At 42.0% G+C, this 20,479-nt stretch overlaps 1 protein-coding gene across 12 annotated transcripts in view; it reads right to left on the bottom strand.

The window, feature by feature from the left end:
* The window catches only part of Map4 (microtubule-associated protein 4), a 99,919-nt gene that overhangs the window by 63,352 nt on the left and 16,088 nt on the right, over nucleotides 1–20,479 (bottom strand). The window contains exon 3 of one of the 12 annotated variants that reach the window (XM_005383392.1): nucleotides 18,852–19,178. The exons of the other annotated variants lie outside the window; for them this stretch is intronic. Within the exon in view, the coding sequence (XP_005383449.1) occupies nucleotides 19,171–19,178 (8 nt within the window). The 3' untranslated portion in view covers nucleotides 18,852–19,170. Of the gene's footprint in view, nucleotides 1–18,851; nucleotides 19,179–20,479 lie in introns of those variants that run through there. 12 annotated transcript variants of the gene reach the window in all.

Raw genomic sequence — 20,479 nt, 5'->3', positions numbered from 1 at the left:
GATTTGGGTTTTTTAAGACAGGGTCTCACCATGTAGTTCAGACTGGCCCTAAACTCACTATGTAGCCCAGACTGGCACCAAATTTGCAGTAATCCTCCTGCTTTAGCCTCCCAAATGCTAGCTTTACAGGCATGGGCCACCACACCCAGCTGTTTTTGTTTTTTGAGACAAGGTCTCACTATATGGTCCAGGCTGGCCCTGAATTCATTATGTGGCTCAGCCTGGCCTCAAACTCGCGATCATCCTGCCTCAGCCTCTCAAGATTATAGGCATGCACCACCAAGCCTAGTTTAAAAAGTTATATATAGTATAATAAGATATTTAAATTATAGTGGAAGTTAATAAAGTTTTGGTTTAAAGCCAGGAAAATTCTAAGTAGCCATTATTAAAATTCAACCATGGAGAAATCACTTGTGAATACTGAACTGCGTTCTTGTCTATATCCCACATTCAATGGTTTCTATTCATTCAACAATTTATTCCAGACAATTATGGCTGACTGACATTCCAGCTCTCAAGAAAGAAGAAAAACCACTCTCCAATGAGGGCAAATTATTCAAGTACATTTAATATTCTCATTAAGGATCATTATTAAAACCCTAAACACAAAGAAGAAAATTAATGACCAAACAAACCATGGTTTGCTGACTCCAAGCCAGAAACGTCATGGCAGAAGAGCGTGGTGAAGCAACGCTACTCACTTCACGGTGCCCAAGGAGAGATTTGTCTCCAAACGAACCCCAGTGACCGCCTCCATCCAGGCCCCACCTCCTACCAGCACATTCAGCCAGGACACTGGTGGTTTAACTCACTGGTAAGGTTACCAGATGATTCAATCACTCACCCAGGTGTCTCTTAATCCAGTCAGATTGACAACCGACCTGCACATCAAGAAAATCAATGACAATCCAATATCCCTGCACATCAAGAAAATCAATGATGTAAATAGTAATTCAAGCCCAGCATGGTGGCGCACACCTGTAAACCCAGCATTCAGGAGGCTGAGGCAGGAGGACTGTTGCAAGTTCAAGACCAGCCTAGGCTACAAAGTGAGCTCAAGGCCAGCCTGAACTGCATAGAGAGACCCTGTCTCAAAAAGATAAATAATGCTACAGTGGTGGAAACCTGGAGACCACATATGGTAGTAGATTCTAAGGATGTTGGTAATACTAGTGACACAGGTGCACTCACTAGAGATTCTGAATTGCATGCACTACCTTATGCAGCTGGAGGTGGCTCTAACAGAATCCCCAGCGGCTGGTGAAATTTGGGATGAATGATGTTTAATGAGGCGGAGACGCCAAGACTCTCCTGGAAAGATGTTGAGAAAGGAATCCAAAGGCTCAGTGAGGGAGAATGTTGGAATGGATTTTTCATGTGTGAACTGCACTGGCCAAGGAGGCTCAGAACGCACTCCTCTCAGGCACTGGGAAATGCTTTAGTGAAGGAGCAACTACCTCCTTAAAAAGTTCTATGGTTGTTCTCTTGTGCAGTGTGCATCTATTCCTCTAGACCTAGACCAGCAACTGTCACAACCTCCAGTGCTTCCATGGGGGATGCTACCATTCAAATGAGCTTCCTAATTTCTACAGAGATGATGGGAGGCAGCCTACTAGAAAGCAGGTCAATCTGTATAACTGGAAAACAAAAAGCAAACAAAGCCCCCAACTCTCATAGTAAAAACCTGACTTGAAAATCAAGATCTTTTTCCGGTTTCCAGATCCAAATTGACTAGTAAACCTACATCACTTGATTGCACAAGACTGCAGTGTCTCCACAAGCTGCATTCTACAGCTACCTCATCCAAGCTTCCCTGAAGCCCACTTACTAGGGTGACTGTGGATTAGAGAAAAGGAGTTACCCACACTTCTCAGAGATTAACAACTCCCAAAATGTCGCCATGACCCACTTGTTAAATGAAGGCTTAATTAATAGACGGAATGCTTAGTTCCAAGTCCAACTCACAGGAACACAGTGTGCGATGGACCTGATTTGTAGTTGTTTCTTCAGTTCCTGAACTAATTAGAACAGACATATTTGGTTGCTTGCTGAACTTTCAAGTTGCTTGTCTGACCCAATTGATAAAGAGTCGTGGTTTGTATCTAGATGTCTCCCCAAAGCCTCACTGGTCACAGGGGAGCTTTTCAGAGGTGGTTGGATCTAGGGTCTGTGCTGCTGGGATCAAGATATGGTGCTGTGATGGTTCGACAAAGCTAGGATGAAGGCTGCCCCACCCTGGGTGTGATTGCTACCTCGCCTTGGGGGAGTAGCCTGGATAGGAGACAAGGGACAGAAGGAGGGTCGTTGCTTGCTGCCTGCCATGAACTGTTTCTCCTCTGTGATGCCCCTCCGCCGTGTCACCCTGCCTTGGAGCCAGATGACTACGAACTGAAACCTCCACAAACTGGGAGCCAAATAAAGCTTTCCTCCCTTAACTTTGGGGGTCGGGTATTTTGTCTCAACACTGAGAAAAGTTACCAAGACAACAAAAATCACTATAAAAGGGCAAGGCAGAAGCCCCTTGAACTTCCTGTTCCTACTAGGATAATACACCACACCAGTAGCAGAATTAAAGTGATTAATGCCTCCATCAGAGATCTGGAAGAACAGGAGAGATACCCACCCCACTACCACTGAACTCACCAGCTTCACCTGTGAGGTGAGATGCAGCTGGTGAATGACTACGGGCTACCATAAACTTAATCAGGCAATGATTCCAGTTACACCTGATGCCACACAATGTTCCCTCTTTACTGGAGGAAATCATCATGGGTCCCAGCACACTGGCTACATTGCTATTAACTTGACTAATGCGTTTGTTCCTGTACCTGTCTCTTACGTATCACCAGCAGCACTCTGGTTGCTTTTACATGCCTATGACTTGTACATGCCTAAGACTTGCCTAAGAGTGCCATCAATTCTTCCATCATCATGTATCCATCCCACAGGGGTCTTGAACACTGTAACATTCCAAAAATGTCACACCAACAGGCTGACATCGTGCTAATTGGGTTCAATGAAGAGTGGCAGGGGCTGGGGATTTAGCTCAGTGGCAAAAGCGCCTGCCTGGCAAGCGCAAGGTTGTGAGTTCGGTTCCCGGTACCGGAGAAAAACCAAAAAATAAAAAAAATAAAAAAAAAAAATAAGAGTGGCAAATAAAACCACCAGGGATTAATCAAGTATCTGGGCTGGGGATATGGCTCAGTGGCACAAGTGCCTGCCTGGCAAGCGCAAGGTCCTGAGTTTGATTCCTGGTACTTTAAAAAAAAAAAAAAAAATCAAGTGTCTAAGGATTGAAAGTTTGGAGCATGTGAAAATCTCCCATTCAAAGAAAGTTGCTGCAACTCATTGTTACATGAGATGAAAAAATAGACACAAAGCCTGGTAGGCCTTTCTGGGTTTTGGAGACAACGTATACACATTTACACATACTTTAACCCATTTACAAGTGGCCTACAGGCTGACAGTTTATAGTGGAGCCTCAAACAAGACTCTAGCAAATTCAGGTTGCAGTTTAAGGTGCTTTGCCACTTGGCCCTTATGCTCTAGCAGACCAACGACACCTGAAGTGTCCAGGGCAAGAAGGAATGCTGAATAGAGCCTCTAGCGAGCAAGAGTAAAAGAATCACAGCCTAGATTCACAGAACTTTGGAGCAAATAAATACCTTTTGAAGAAAACTATTCACCTTTAGAAAAACTGCTTCAGGCTTGCTGCTGGTCTTGATAGAGCGATGTGTCTGTGGTCAGAGCTTCCTACACAACCTGGATGTTATCCAGCCCACCTACTCTAAGTGGGCATGGGCAGCACTGCTCTGCTATCAAGTGGAAATAGTATATAAAAGGCCAAAGTCCAGCAGGCCCAGGGACACGAGTTATGCAGCACGTGGCTCAAACTCCTTCACCACTCATTCCTATTGTACTGCCTCCTCTCCACCGAGCGTGCTAGCATCCTCCAGAGTGTGCCATGTGACCAACTGACCAAACAAGAGAGACTCAAGTTTGGTCTATGAAAACTGCAACTGTCCAGCTTACAGAGGGCAGCGGTGAAGAAAATTCCTCTTGGAGGACAGAACTCTGAATAGTACACTTGGTTTCCTTTCTGTCCGCAGCAAGACATGGTTAGAAAGACTGACTGCACTGATTCCTTAGCAATTATGAATTACTATTTTGCTGGCTGGTTAGACCCTAGAATAAACAGTGACATGGAAATCTGTGGGAAAGATGGGTGATGAAACTCTCAAATGGGCACAGACTACGTAGGTATTTGTGTTCCAAGTGATTAATTGTTAAAGACTAATGTAGATGAGGCTCTCAATAATCAGGCTGACAAAATGACATAATCTATAGCTATCAAACTCACTCCCCAACCACTAGACTGACCCATGAAATACCAAAAAAAAAAAAAAAATTAAGCCCTGAAAAAGGCCATAGATGCAATGCATGGTTGCAACAACATTCTCCCCTAAACAAAGCTGACCCAGCTAAAGCTTCTGCCAAGTGCCTCATCTGTCAGCACCATGGACCAAGAATAAGACCATTTCCCAAGGAGAGGTGCTTATAATAGAAGTCTTCCATCATGGAGGTAGGGCTGGGGGAACAAAGATTTGTCCTTACCAGACAGAATACAATGTCTTCTGGGTACAGATTTGCCTTCTCTGCCTTACGATGCTTCTGCCAGCACCACTACCACAGACACAGAATACCTGCCGCTCTTCCGTCGTAACGTCCCGCATGGCTTTGCTTCTAACCAAGGGCATCATTTCAGGGCAAAAAGTGCAAAAGTGGGCTTGTACCTATGGGATTCACACATTCATGGTGTGACCATAATTTGTGTCTTACTACCAGGGGGCTTGAACCATGGTAGTACGTGTATCACTATCCATACATGACTGTACCACTTCTACCACCAACGGTACAAGCCACACAATGGAACAGTCACACATGTAGCACTGGTGGTTCAGGCCAGTGGTCCCCCCACCCTGCACCACACACAATGGCTGCTTAACTAAGAGAAGGGGCTGCTTACTGACAGTTACTGTTTTAGCTGGAGACAACACTGAAAGGATGGGACAATGCTTTGAATCAGAGACCCTTATATGGTGCTGTCTTCCTCACAGTCAGAATATGCAGGATTGGGAATCTAGGGGTAAAAGTAAAAGGAGTTCCACTCACTTTGGTGTTTTGTTTTGGTTTTGAGGTTTTTGTTGTTCTTGTTTTGTTTTGTTTTTTTTTGAGACGGGGTCTATGTAGTACAAGGTGGTCTCAAACTCTCAGTGCTCATCCTGCCTCGGCCTCCCCAGTGCTGGGATTACAGGCATGTGCCACCACACCAGGCTCACTTTGTTTTTCTGGTTTTGTTTTTTGGTGCTAGGGACTGAACCCAGGGCGTCACACATACACAACACTTGCTTTACAACAGCACGATAGCCCAGCCCCATCCACTCACTATTATCTCCAATAATCCAATCACACCTTTTGCTTCCACTCTGAAAACTCAGTTCTCCTCGTCTGGTTTTACTCCCCAGGGAGAAGATCTACCAGTACGCCAACAGTGGCTCAGTCAAATTAGAAGATGAGACTGCCATGTGGCCAACTGGGCTCCCTATCCCATTGAACCAACAGGTAGAGCCTACGGGCTGGAGTGACTACAGGCAGTTATCAGGGAGACTGAGTGGCTGCTACTTAACGAAAGCAATGAAGACTTGGCCTAGAACCCAGAGGAATTCTCAAGACACCTCTCATCACTTCCATGCTAAAAATAAAGACTAAAGAAAAACTATGGGACCCAAAAAACAGGGGCCACACTAATGAGGAAAAAGTTGGACCCTTTTTCCAGATAAAGAAATTCAACCAGCCTAGGTTCTGCCTGAGAGCAAGGAAAATATGAAATGGGTAACTGAAGAAAGAAGCTGTTGACATCAACTATGGCCTTGTAATTAATCAGACAGGACAACTGTAACTGTCTTATATATTTTTCTCTATGTTTTAGTTGGACACTCCAACCATTTTCTTCTTTCCTTCTAGCATTACACCATAAGCTGTTGGAGGTTAACTGTAGGAGTCTCTTGGTAACAGAATGCTCCATGAACCTTCTAACTGAGCAGTGATAAAGATAGCCAAAAATGGAGACAATGGCCATAGGGGCTGTTTTAGGACCATGGTGAGAACTTCTTCGTCACAGTCACACGACAGGTAACTGGGCCTTGCAAAAATAGTTACACGGGAGTTCAAGTGTGTCTAGAAAAGAACAAAGCTAGCCAAGCAGCAGACAGAACTGTGCCAGTAATTAATGTGTGGCCCTTCAGCTCCAAATACACTTAGTGGAGTTGGACCCACAACACTTCTCCTGTGCCAGCTGGCATGAAGGTAAGCCGAGCAGAGGGCACTGGGCGGGCTCGTCTTGCTGGTCCAGAGGGCTACTCACTAGTCTCCTGCTTGCGCGGGGCTCTTCTGGTGTGAAGAGCACACAGTGAGGTTCACCCTGACCAGTGCTGCTGGGCACTCCTGTGGGCATCTCCCCAGGCACACTCTGCCAGCGGACCCGCCTGGGCTTCCTGTTGGCCTACACGGACACTGCACACATCTTCATCACCTGGCAGAGACCTCCAAGCTATGAACCCAGCAGTGGAGGACACGACTCTTCCAAGTGTACTCTTTCCTGGGGAATTCCTTCCCAGCCCTGAGGAGTATTTGTTTCCCTAAGTCGTTCCTTTATTTGTTTTCTTGTGCTACTGGGGTTGAACCCAGGAAGCAATGTGCTACACCCTGTGTGTGTGTGTGTGTGTGTGTGTGTGTGTGTGTGTGTGTGAGACAGAGTCTCATTAAATTCTCCAGGCTGGCCTTGAATCTGCAATCCTCTTGCCTCAGCCTGCCAAGTAGCTGGGATTACAGCTATGCCCCACCACCCCCAGGATCCCTACGTTCTTTACAGTCTTCTTGAGCCCGTAGTAGTTAGTTCTCTGTTCAAATTTCTGTATGTCTTCTGTCCTCTGACTAGCCACTGATGAATGGAAATTAAGAACAGTAAGAAAATCAGACAGCACATATTTTTCTCTGTGTTTAAAAAGCTACCAAGTGTAAGGGAACATACTGTATCTTTGTTGCTTAGCATTAAAAGCAGCAGCAGCAGAATACCTTTTATTCTGCATAGCAAACTTAAGACCAGAAATATTAACTTAATAACCAGAAAGTAAAAGTCTTCAATAAAGACTTTTAAAGAGTTTAATACTGAAATTTATAATTTATGCATCTTCCCATCTCACTTAAATGACTTGAAACTCACTGGAGGCCCAACCTTAACAGGTCTGTGCAGTGACAGAGCCCTAAGTTAATTTTCTTTAAAAAAAATAAAAATAAAAAGCTCCTCTTTCAGTTTGCCTGGAGTTCACTTATGAAGCTTCACCTGAAATTTTGTTCTCTACAAACAGAGCATTTCTCTGTCATGAACAGACCAGATATGTTCCAGTTACACCCAATTAACATACTGTTACACCACCATTTAAGTAGAAAAAGGGCCTGACAGTCAAACAGAAGATGATTTAATAACAAAAGTAAACATGCAATTGCACCTGTAAGGACTTTCTATGTGGACATTAATCACTATCGAGATATCATCTGACATTTACTTTTGTAACTTTTGTTTTTATTAGTGCATGTTTGCAGTACACAATTATTATATCCATCATAGGGAGCTGGTACCTGTACATGACACATCTCACTTTATACCCCCCTCTCCGCCCTGTCTTTCCATCTCTTGGTCCCCTTCCCATTTACAAAAGATCTTTCTCCCTGTTTCTATTATCTATCTTTTATTTTGCTCTTTAATTTATTCATGCTTCGAGTTTCTCATACAAGAGAAATCATGCAATATTTAAACTTATGTGTCTGATTTAGTTCACAACGTCATAGTCTCAAGGTGTGGCCATTTTCCTACAAATGACTCAAATTTATCCTTCTATATGACTGAGTATCACTCTATTGTGTGTAAAAACCACAATTTCTTTATCTATTCATTTGGTACTAGACATACAGGACTCTTCTAAGATTTAACAGTTTTTAGTTGGGCTGCTATATACACATGGGTATGCATGTATCACCGTAGTATGATGTCTGTAACTCATTGTAGTACGATGTCTGTAACTCTTTCAGGAAGACATCTAGAAGGGGAATAGCTGGGACAATGGAATTTCTACTTTTAGTTTTTAAAGGAATTTCCACACTGATTTCCATAGTTTACGTTACCACCAATACAAAAGGACTCCTCCTTCCTCAGTCTCATCACCATTTATTATTTGATTCCTCAATGGTAGCCATTCTTTCTGGCCTAAGATAGAATCTCTATGTTGTCTGAATTTGCATTTCTCTAATGGTCAGATATGTGGAACATTTTTTCTTGTTATTTATTGGCTATTTGTACTTCCTTCTGAGAAGTGTCTATTCATTTCAGTCCCTCACTTGGGTGGCAGTCTTAAGTTTTTGCAGTTCTGTACATTTTCTAGATGTTAGTGCTTTGTCCAAGGACTAGCTGGAAATCTGGAGTGGGGGCACCTCACTAAAAAGCCCAGGCTGGCCTCAAGCTAGCTATGATCCTCCTGCCTCAACCTCTGGAGTGTTGGGTACAACTCCAGAGGTTGTAGACGGGTACAACTACACCCAGCTGACTTTTTTTTCTCATTCTGTGGGTTGTCTCTTCACTCTCTTGGTTGCTTCCTTTGCTGTGAAGATGCTTTTTAATTTAATATAATCCCATTTGTTGATGCTTGATGTCATTTCTTATGCAACTTGGGTTCTGTTTAGAAAGTCCCTGCCTATACCTATATCTTACAGAGTTTTACCTACTTCTCTTCCAGGAGATTCAGTTTTTCTGGTTTAATTTTTATTTAATAAAGTTTCTGGTTTTTGTTTTGTCTTTTTTTTTGGTTTTGTTTGTTTCTTGAGACAGGGTCTCACTCTGTAATTCAGGCTGGCCTTGAGCTCACTGTATACTCCATGCTGGCCTCCAACCCTCCTGCCTCAGCCCTCCAAGGGCTGGGACTCCTGCCTGTGCCACCACACTCAGCTCCGTTTTAATGTTTAGATCTGTGATCCATTTTGATTTTAGTTTAGTACATAGAGAGAAATATGGGTAGCATTCAATCTTCTGTGTATGTTCATCATACATTTATTAACATCTTCAGTTAGGTTACAAAGCAATAAAATATATTTTGTCCCTTAATCTGAACATTTTATTTGGTAGTGCTGAAGGATGAACCCAAGGCCTTGCACATGCTCTGCAAGCACACTGCCATGGAGTTACATCCCCAGACTCAGAAACTACATCCCCAGCCCTCAATTTTTTTTTTTTTTATTAGTAGCTCTCTTTTGGTTGAGGAGGAACCAAAGCTGGTAGGCAGTAGGGCTAGGACTGCTCTTTCCACAGATTCCTCAAATTGTACAAATTCACCAATGAGAAACAAAGATATTTAACAAGATTATTAATTAAATAGCTACTGAGTGTCTACTACAAGCCAGACATTGTTCTCTGTGCTGGGCCAAAGCAATGACCAAAATAGAAACTTTGTCCCTCTCCTACTATTTTATCTTTATGGTATCTACCTTCTTCTAGTGGGAGACCCTGTTTCAAAAAAACCAAAAAAAAAAGGTGGGGGGAGGACTTTAAGATAGTCAAAGAATGGCCAAGTACACTGGTGCACCTCTGTAATCCCAGCACCCAGGAGACTAAAGCGGGCGGATCACTCCAAGTTTGAGGCCAGCCTGGGCTACACAGTGAGTTCAAGGCCAGCTAGAACTATGTAGTGAGACCCTGTCTTAAAAAAAACAAATAGTGCAAGAAGCAAATCACTGAGAAGCAGAGTAAATATAAGTCGTGTAGCCGAGAGAACACTCCAAGCAGAGAAAACAACTAGTGCTTGGAACCCAAAGCCATGCCCACACAGAACAGCAGTGTAGAAAGCCAAGCACAGAGGAGGACAGGACTGCAGCAGGCATGTGCAAAGGATTGTGGCTCTTCCTTTAGGATGGAAAGCCACTGGGGGTTACCAGCAGGTGAGTGACATGAGGACCACTCTGGCCGTCTGAGAGCACTCTGCAGGGAGCTGGCACACAGCAGCTGGGAGACCAAGCCAAGAAGTTAGGAGAGCAGTTAAGCTGTGTGAGGTGCAGGTGGTGGGACGTGGTCAGGTCCACATCGATTTTCCTGACAAACTACAGGTGGCTCAAGGAGGAGGAGGAGGACGCAGGAGAACCCGGATGTTTTGGCCTGAGCAATGTGAAGGGGAGAACTCCATTTAATGAGGCGGGGAGTGAGAGCAGAGGCTGTGCGAGCATGAGGGGTTGCTGGAGGAGGAGAACGTGAATTCAGCCGAGGACATCTCAAACACGGGCTTCACTTCTACATCCCAATGGAGACTGCTGGCTCTGATTCCCATTTCTTCAGTTCTCAGCCAACTTCCTGGGAATTTATATCTGTTCTTACAAAATGTTCCTTACAACTGTTTAGCATTTAAGCAGTTTAACATATTTATGTGTTTCTCTCTGTAACCGGACAAATGAGAAATCTGTAAGGCAGCTAACATACAAAGCACCACTTTAATTCTGACACACTCTAGTTAATTTGAAAATCATCCTTTTTTCCTTAAATATAATCTAGCATTTCTTATAATCTAGCGTTTAATATAATCTAGCATTTCTTAATTTTTTTCATTCTTTCTTTTCCTACCCCTTGTCCTTTTTTATTTCTCTTTTTCATTCTACCAATTTAACGTTTTTGAGACAGTCTCGCTATGTAGCCCAGAATGGCCTTGAACCGACTGTGTCGCCCAGGCTGGCCTCAAACTCCCAGCGATCCTCCAGCCTCAGCCTCCTGAGAGCTGGGACTACAGGTGGGCGCCACCACGCCCAGCTTAACTTTTGTTAAGTGTACAATTTAGTGATATTAAGCAAATTAACACTGTTGTGCAACTATCACCACTGTGCCTTACTAAAACTTTTTCATCTTATGAAACTGAAATTCTGTATCCACTAAATAGTACCTCTCGGCTGGGCATGTAATCCCAGCACTCTGGATGCTGAGGCAGGAAGACTGCTGAGTTCGAGGCCAGCCTGAGCTACAAAGTGAGCTCAAGGCCAGCCTGGGCTACATAGTAAGACCCTGTCTCAAAAAGACCAAAACAGAAAACAAATAACAAAAAAAACCGGTAACTTTCCATTCCCCCTTTCTTCCAGTCCTTAAGAAACCCCACCATTCTATTTCTATGAATTTGACTCTTCTAGGTATCTCATGTAAGTAGAATCATAAAATATAAGTTGTTTTGTGACTAGCCTTTTCACCTAGAATAATGTCTTCATGCCAAGTATGGTATCCACTCCTATAATCCTAGCACTCTGGGAGGCTTAGACAAGAGGACCACAGGATCAAGTCCAGCCTGGGAGACTCAGTGAGACTTTGTCTCAAAAACTTTAAAAATGTTTTTTTCTTTGGAAGAAGTGGAACGCACTTCAGTGTGAATACCCTGGGTTCAATCCCCAGTACCATTCACACACATACACACATACTTGTATAAAATCCTCAAAAATGTACAGAACTGAAGAGAGAAAATTAACTCTATAATTAGTCTTCATCCCACTTCTAATAACAGACAGAACAACTAGAATATAAAAATAGTTAAAAGGATATAAAAGACCTGGACAACTCCATAAACAGACCTAACAAGCATCTTCCAGAATGCCCTGCCTAACAACAGAACAGAAGACTGTTTACCCAAGTAGACTGGAAGTCAGGCCACAGAGCAAGCCACCATACATGTAACAGTACCAAATCACACAAGGTGAAGCTAGGAGCGGGGTACACATTAACCCCAGCTACGTGGGAGGCGGACGGGGGAGAACTGCGAACTTACGGTGAGGCCCCTCTCAGAAAAAAGAATAAATACACAGTGAAGTCATACAAAGAACATGCCTCAACCACAATCAGATGAAATTAGAGAAAGTAGAACATAACACGATAGAAGTTTGGGGAATTTACAAATATGTACAAATTAACAAAACAATCCTAAGCAACCAATAAGTCCAAGAAATAAAGGAAATTGTAAAATACTTTGAAATAAGATATAACAAAACTTACAAAATGCAGTTAAAGCTGTACTCATGAGTAAATGGACAGCCATGAATCCTTATATTAAAAGAGTAAAAATTTAGAAGATTGCAAAGTAGCCAGGTATGGTGGTACATGTCTATAATCCCAGCACTCTGAGAGGCTGAGACAGAACTGCAAATTTGATCCTTGTGCAACTCAGCAAGACTCTATCCCAAAAGTGAAAAAGAACTGGCACATAACTCAGTGTGAAGGCCCTGAGTTCAAATCCCAGTAGTAAGAGGAAAAAAAAAGATCACAAATTAGTATAATAATCTTTCACCTTAAGAAACTAGAAAAAGACCAAACTAAACCAAAAACAAGCAGAGAAAAAAATTAAGACAGATTTGAAATGGAAGTAAAGAAAGCCAGCCAGGTGTGGTGCACATAACTGTAATCCCAGTACTCGGAAGGCTGAGGCAGGAGGATCACTGTGAATTAGAGGCCAGCTTGGGCTACAAAGTGAGCTCAAGGCTGGCCTGAACTGCATAGCTAGACCCTGTCTCAAAAAGGCAAAAAAAAAAAAAAAAAAAGGAAGAGAAAATAAAGAAAATGCAATATAACTAAAAGTTGGTTTTTTGTTTGTTCCTTTGTTTGGAGATAGGGTCTCAGACTGGCCTCCAGTTTGAAATCCTCTTGCGTTAGCCTCCGAAGTGCTGGGAATACAGATGTATTTTGCTAATACACCCAGCTCCCAAAGTTGGTTCTTTAAAAAGATTGACAAAACTTGAAGTTGAATTAGCAAGAAAAAAAGGAGGGGTCAAAGTATTAAAATCAGAAATGAAAGAAGAGCTAGCTATGGTGGTGCACGCCTGTAATCCCAGCACTTGCGAAGCTGAGGCAGGAAGATTGCTGCAAGTTCGAGGCCAGCTTGGGTTACAAAGGGGAGTTCAAAGCCAGCCTGAACTCCACAGCAAAACCTTGTCTCGAAAAGACAAAAACCGGGGCTGGGGATTTAGCTCAGCGGCAAAAGCGCCTGCCTGGCAAGCGCAAGGTCGTGAGTTCGGTTCCTGGTACCGGAGAAAAACCAAAAACCAAAAAAAAAAAAAGAAAAGACAAAAACCACATCTATCACTACCAATCTAATGGAATAAAAAAACCTGTAAGCACATTATATATATGCCCACAAATTATATAACCTACATGAAGTAGATAAATTCCCAGAAGAAACTACTCAAACTGATTTATGAAGCAAATATTAGGACAGGAAATCCCAAAACTAACTCATGTGGCTAGTTCTCTACTTTCTCGAAATTACACTAAATCCTTCATGCCATGCTGGATGGAGTTCCCTCAAGTTTTCCTAGATAGCACCCAAGGACTTTGTCTTCAGTCCCATCCTCTATACCAAGGAATGGACACAAATCTCACACTGAAAGTCTTGGCTTGAAATAATGTCACTCGACACTTCTTATGCCCTCATGCTGGCCTTTGCAGACAGAATTTACAAACTCAAATATGCAAATGACAATAATTCTTATCAATGGTATGTATAAAACAGAAAAATCTGTTCTAAGACAAAAATCATGTAAAAATACTTGATCAGTTTACACTAGCTATGTGTAAATGTTAATGATTACATGTGGGAATATTTTCTACCCTCAGATAATGTGTTTCTCTCTAATACTTTAAATAATCATGAGAATATATTCATGTTATTTATGAAATTCTCAAAATAAAATACTGTTTGCTTAGATGAGGCTTCTTAAGCACAGCTCCTGAGTTAGTTTCAAGAGAGTCCTAAAGATCCTAAAAGTCAAACAAGTGTGGCGCACACACTTGTAATCCCAGCACCGTAGGAGGCTGAGGCAGGAGGATCACAAGTTTGAACCCATGTTGGGCAATTTAGCAAGGCCCCATTTCAAAATAAAAAACTTTAAAAAGGGGCTAGAGATGTAGCTCAGCTCAAAAAAAGTGCCCTGAAAATAAAATTTAGGAAGCTGGTTTTCTAAAGCTAACTTGTATATGTGGATTTTTCTGAAAAGAACTCTATATTTTTAACAAGAAATCACTGCCAAAAAAACCTTTAAGAAGCACCAGAAGCTGGGCGTGGTGGCACACACCCGTAATCCCAGCACTTGGGAGGCTGAAGGAGGAGGATCATTGCAAGTTCAAGGCCAGCCTGGGCTACGAAGTGAGCTCAAGGCCAGCCTGAACTGCATAGCGAGACCCTGTCTCTGTGCCCCCCTCCCCCAAAAAAAGAAGCATTAGGAGTTGTACGTTATTGTTGTGTCTACAACATTCAACTTCTATCTGAAAATCAAAGAAAAAAGGGAAAGGTTTGTTTGCTAGATTCCAGGAGGGGGTCGGGAAAGAATTTCTTGCCATGTCTATACCCAGGAGCATCATACTTCATGTTGGATTTCAGTTAGGAAATACAGTATCAACTCATGGGTTGATTGTAACAGCTATGTAAAAACAACACACCACAGATTCTTTTATCTTGTTAGTATTTCAGAGTTTTGGTGCTTTCAAATTTTTCTAAGGTTAAATCCTTTGTATCCTCTCAGATGATCCACGAAGTGAAGGAACAAGGAAGGGTGCTCTAAATCCAATCAAGTGCTTGTACTGTCTCATAGCTGGGAGGGCCTTGGGTACTGATATCAAAGGACATTCAGAAGAGCTATCACAATAAAAACCATATACTGATTCTGATCACGCTGGAAACAGCAAGCTGCACCGCTATCGTGGAGACGTGATGTGTTCCATCTGGGAAACAACAGTAATTGGTCTCCACAACAGTACAGAAGGTTATTCCACAAATGACTTGTAGTTAAATTTCATTCAGCCTTCAATGTAACGAACACCATCAATATACAGTCGAGGATAGTGCTCACTTCGGCAGCACATACACAATCGAGGATAATCCTCTTTTACACATGGCGACACTGTGCATGTCCAACCAGACCTGTGTCAGTGCCATTCTCCAGCCTCCCAGTCCCATCGTATGAAATCAGAAAGGAGGAAGAATTCACGTGGAGCCAGCTTGCACCTCTCTTCAACAGAACAGACAACAAGCAAAACACAAGAACTATTTCTACAGAGGGAAGCTTTAAGCCTAGCGTACCTATAAGAAAGTCGGAATTACTTACACTACTTTAGTTTTCTGGGTTTTTTTTTTTTTTCTGGTACCAGGAATTGAACTCATGACCTTGTGCTTGCCAGGCAGGCACTGTGCTGCTGAGCTAAATCCCAGCCCCTCTTTTTTCTTTTTAATACTGGAAAATAAACCCAGAGGCTTCCACGCCAGCCCACCTCTCCTTTCTGAGACAGGGTCTCATCAAACTGCCCAGGCTGGGGTCAAACTTGGGATCCTGCTGTCTAGCCTCCCTGGGTGCTAGGATTATAGGTATATACCACCATGCCCAGCTACACTGAGCTGCCTTAATTTTTTAAAAAAAGAGAGAAAAAGAAAACAGTCTGCCAAGTTAAAAAGAGAAGTTCCTACACCATGTAAATCTTCTTAATCTTTTCAATGTTCCTAATTCAGTCTCTTGTAAAGCAACACTAACCCCGTCAGGCATGATGGCACATCCCTGTAACCCCAGCACTCGGAAGCCAGAGGAAGGAGGATCTTGGCAAGTTCTAGGCCAGCTTGGGCTACATAGTGAGTTCAAGGCCAGGCTGAACTACATGTGAGATCCCGTCTCAAAAAAAAACAACCATGAAACACTAACTCGGGCTGGGTATGGTGGCACATGCCTGTAACCCCAGTACATGGCATGCTGAGACAGGAGGGTCACCATGTGTTCGAGGCCAGCCTGGGCTACACAGTGAGTTCAAGACCAGCCTAAATGAACAGTGAGACCCTGTCTCAAAAACAAACAAAAAGAAACACTAACCCAAAATGGCTAGGGAACTGGACATTCTGCTGAATTCCTTCGACACACAGTGCTCTGAACTATCAAATAATAAATTACAAAATTAAATGTAAATATAGTAGACTGTATTTAGTAACCCAGAAGGCACTTCTGTGAACTGAATTTTAACTGAACTAAACAAATGTAATATTTAGAAAGTACCTAACAATAACTGACACGGCATAGAAACTACCTTATGGAAGACCTTTTCTCGCCATTCTGTCAACTGCCTTTCTCACCAAGTGCCATTAAATATCAATAGTCATCTGAGCTTCTTAAAGATTCTAGATAAAAGTTTTTACCCTAATGATGAAAAACTGATAACGTAAGTGAAATTATTTGGTAAAATGCCCATACAATTATGAAATTATGAGAGGTGAGAGTAGAAGTTTTGTCAGGTCAGTAACTCAGGTCTCAAAGAATCTTTATTTATGAAAACTGAGTCTTAGTTAAATTACATTTCAATAATTAAGACCCCAACCAAAATGCAGTCTGTGACAGGTTAATGTAAGATATTTATTAGTTAGTTCATTTAGTACAATGATCACATTAAAATGCTCCCATATACAAACTGTTAAGCTCTAAAGTCACGAAAAATACATACTTAGGTGTGTGAATGAAGTTAGAAAATTATTATTTGAAAACAAGTTCTATATCTTCAACATTGGGCCAAGAAAGGAAAAGAGAGAGAAAGAGAGAGTGAAAAACATCACATTTCAACAGATAACCCTCAGCAGTCTGGCTGCCTCACCAGTGGGTCAGCAGGACACTGGTGCCCAAGCATTACGGCAATAAGCATGTTTTCTGGGACTGGCTACTTCATGTGAGCAAGTGTAACTTCACATGAATGCATGTGAAACATTACATTCTTTCAAAGTTAAACATCCAAGGGAAACACAGGGAGGTAATAAAATATACCAATTTTTAACTAGCTGTCAGTAGAAAAATTCAACAATTCCATAAGTTCAAAACGAAAATACAATTTTTAAAATTCTCAAACAAAACCAAACATAATCAAATGGAAATAAAAGTGGAACAAATCAAGGTCAGTCATGAAGTATGAGTGTGTGCAAGACAGACCTGCACCCAGCCTTCTCTACCCACCCGCCCCTTGCACAAGCTACAGAGCCTGGTGTGAAGCAGCAGAAAGATGTCAAACGTAATTTTTAAAAGGTACTAACTGCCAATTTTGAAAAGTCTTCTGCACCAAAACAACTTCTGAAACAACTGCACACCAAAGATGAAAGAGTTGTGTCTCATTTGATGGTATACTTTCCTGCGATAAGGGTTTTCTATTTCATCAATAAACCCAAATTCTTCCCTCTCAAATGCGGTCCCTCAAGCATCTCCGGCAAGAACACTTGGGAGAGACGTCAACCCTTGCGACCAGATCCCCGCTGAAGAGGAGGTGCTTTCTGAATGTTAGGAGTTCCTGCAAGGACTGCTTATACTTTCATGACCCCAATTTCATCTCCCCAAAGTAGTTTTATATTACAGGATCTGAAACTACATATACTGTACCTTCCTCTGGATATGGTACCAATTATTTCTTTTAATCTGAAAAGATCAGTACCTTAGAGGTTAAAAAAACCCTACACAATCAGTAAGAGGATAGAAAATTTAAAAGAGCATTTTATATTCCAGATTTGAAACTAGAACTGTCCTCTAAGATTTCAAAACATTCTCCATCATTTATGTTCTATTTCTAAAACTCCATTCAAAACTTATTACTGTAAAGATGCACAGCACTTATCTGAAATGATTCAAGATTTTTTTTTTAACCTACTATTTTGGAAAAATAAAGAACAAAAATAAGAAAGTACCACTGAGACAATCCACAGAATGTGTGGCTATAAATGTTAATGCTCACAATAAATGATTTTACAACCAGGTCTTGTGTGTGATCCACCAATCCCACTAGAATGCAGCATAAAAAGTTATTTCTAGAGTTCAAAGAGATATTAACCTTCAACAGACCTTGAGTCAAATCAGAGAATGCCATCAGCAGCTAGGCGTGGTGGTGTCTGTGCCCGTAGTTAAACTGCTTAGGACTACTGAGGCAGGAGGACTGCGTGAGCCCAGGACTTCAAGGCCAGCCTGCGCAACTCAGCAAGAACCTACCTGAGAACCACACCAAACCAAAACAAGGGGGGCTAAGGATACAGCTCAGAGGCAGTGCACTTGGTTAGCATGTCCAACCCCATGGGTTTGATCCCCATGGCAGGGAAAGATTACCCCATTAGAAACCTGCTCAGTTGTATTTTTAAATATGCTGCAATTTATATTTACTCTGGAGTTGTTACAGAAGTTACTTTTTAATCTTATCAACATCCTGGTATTCTACCAATACAGGATTCAAGGGCAGTATGACTTAGTTCCATTTTCTTTAACTTCTCAGTTTTCATTTTGATACCTGATGATCATGCTCAAAAGGTTTAATTCTGATTATAAAAATTCAATACACAATAATAGGGTAGTCAGATTTTTCAGAAGATTACAGCTCTAGGTAAATGGATAAAATTTCATGATAAAGGTAACTTTGGCCCAACTTACAAAAAGGAACTTAATTTGGAGGTAGTCTAAAATAAAAAACTTTAAATTAAAATAGGTATCCTTAACCAGATTTTCGTAAGGTGAAACAGGCTGAAAGAATACACTTCACTAAAAAGCAAGCTCACAGAGGGAAAGAGGAGAGACAGGAAAGGGAAATCACTGCAGTACTGGTGACCTCAGCTCCTTTATGAAAGCACATGTTCTCGTTTGGGTTACAATATCCTGATTCATGTTGAATATTCAAAAGGAAATGAAAAAGACCAACTAAAAATGTTTAAAGTAAAGAAAAAATGTGATATTGGATGAAATGATAAAATTTAAAAAGAACAAGAAATAAAAGACATTAGATGATCTTTATAAAACACTAAAATTAAAAAGATTTTCTCTTGCACACTGTGCTCACAAAGGGAAAGGAGGTTCCATCAAGCCCTGCAGAGCACAAGGAGCAGGAGGTGGTTTGCCCAGGCATCAGCAGAGAGAGGCCCCGAAGAACTACCCTCAGCTTCTTCTACATCGTGTCCCGGAAGGAAAAGCAAAGCTGCAAAATGCTGAAGGTTTTAGGAGTGTAACGGTGCTTAGAAAAATCACTGGTCTGGTGTTGCCGCAGCCCCAGTGTTGAGAGACACGCTAGGCTTCTGGGAGGAGAAAAACAGAAAGGGCGGAAGAAGGAGGGGAAGGGGAAGGAAAGGGCGGAAAAGCACAGGTCATTAGTAAACAGCAAGTTCAACAAAGCAAGATGCTTACAAACCCCTTATATGCTGTTATTTGTGCAATGGGCCTGCTCTCAGGACCACAGACAGTGCCCTGAGGGAAATCCAAAATGGGAATTTTCATAATGGCACTGAGCGAGATGCTTTAGCAAGTGATGGACACATTAGAATCAAGTCACAACATGCTCCCGAACATGCACATCACCCCCTCCCTATTTCCTCCCTTCTCCACGGAAACAAGCATATTCTCAGTAAAATGCCTGTTTTGAAGTAGCTGAGGTATTAAAATCAGAATTCAAACAATTCAGGTATACAAGTTACATCCTATGTAAGGGTAGAAAAATGCCCACAATCAGAATGACTTGCTCTCATAACATCACTGGGAAGTTCATTAAACACATGAGCTGCTAGGCTGGGGATACAGCTCAGTGGCACAAACATCTGCTTGGCAAGCGCAAGGTCGTGAGTTTGATTCCCAGTACCAAAAAAAAGACAAGCTGCTTTTGTCACTAACAAACAGGAAGTCATGAAATTTCATCCTCTTTCTCCCCTTGATTAGCAAGACCTGGCAGTGCAGAGACTGCTGCAAAGTGACTGAGTCTCTTCTGGGTAAACTCGACATCCCACCGCAGAAGAAACTGAGCCTAGTTTTGGTTGCTGGCTCCTGCCCTGGTGAAACTGGTATCCGCTCTTTCCACCTGGCTCATCGAATCAACGTCTCTACCCTTTCCTTCCCCTAAGACTATCTCCTGGTTAAAGAGCTGAATTTATTCATTTTTTAAGAGTTCATGTCCCAGTTTCTTCTTTAATCACAGAGATACTTGCAATTCATATGGATGACTGCTTTCAAGCAGGTTCAGGACAGTCAGCACTGCATGTGACTACAATAATTGAAGAAACACAAAAATGTCAGCTCACAAAGCTGGAAAATAATGTGACACTCCTGGTTATTTCTAGCTTTTAAAGTAAAGAATACCTAAATTATCAGTTGCTAGGGTTAATGTCACTGGTAAAACTAATATTCAGAACAAACAGAACTAAATCATCAATAACTCTGAGGTACAGAGATATATACAGCAGTTCTTAAGTCTCAGAATAAAGACTAAATCCTGGAATAGCTACCACTGCTAACCAAAGGCTTTCTGGAGGCCTCAGAGGAGGAGCACCATGGTAGCTCCAGGAAAGGCTCCTCGTGGTCAAGGTATTCCGGCGGGGAGAGAAACACA

This window comes from Chinchilla lanigera, unplaced genomic scaffold (genome assembly GCF_000276665.1).
Source record: "Chinchilla lanigera isolate Chin_1 unplaced genomic scaffold, ChiLan1.0 scaffold00019, whole genome shotgun sequence".
Classification (NCBI taxonomy): Eukaryota; Metazoa; Chordata; class Mammalia; order Rodentia; family Chinchillidae; genus Chinchilla; species Chinchilla lanigera.
The sequence above is the reverse complement of the archived record's forward strand: the minus strand, read 5'-3'. Positions and strand labels throughout refer to the sequence as shown.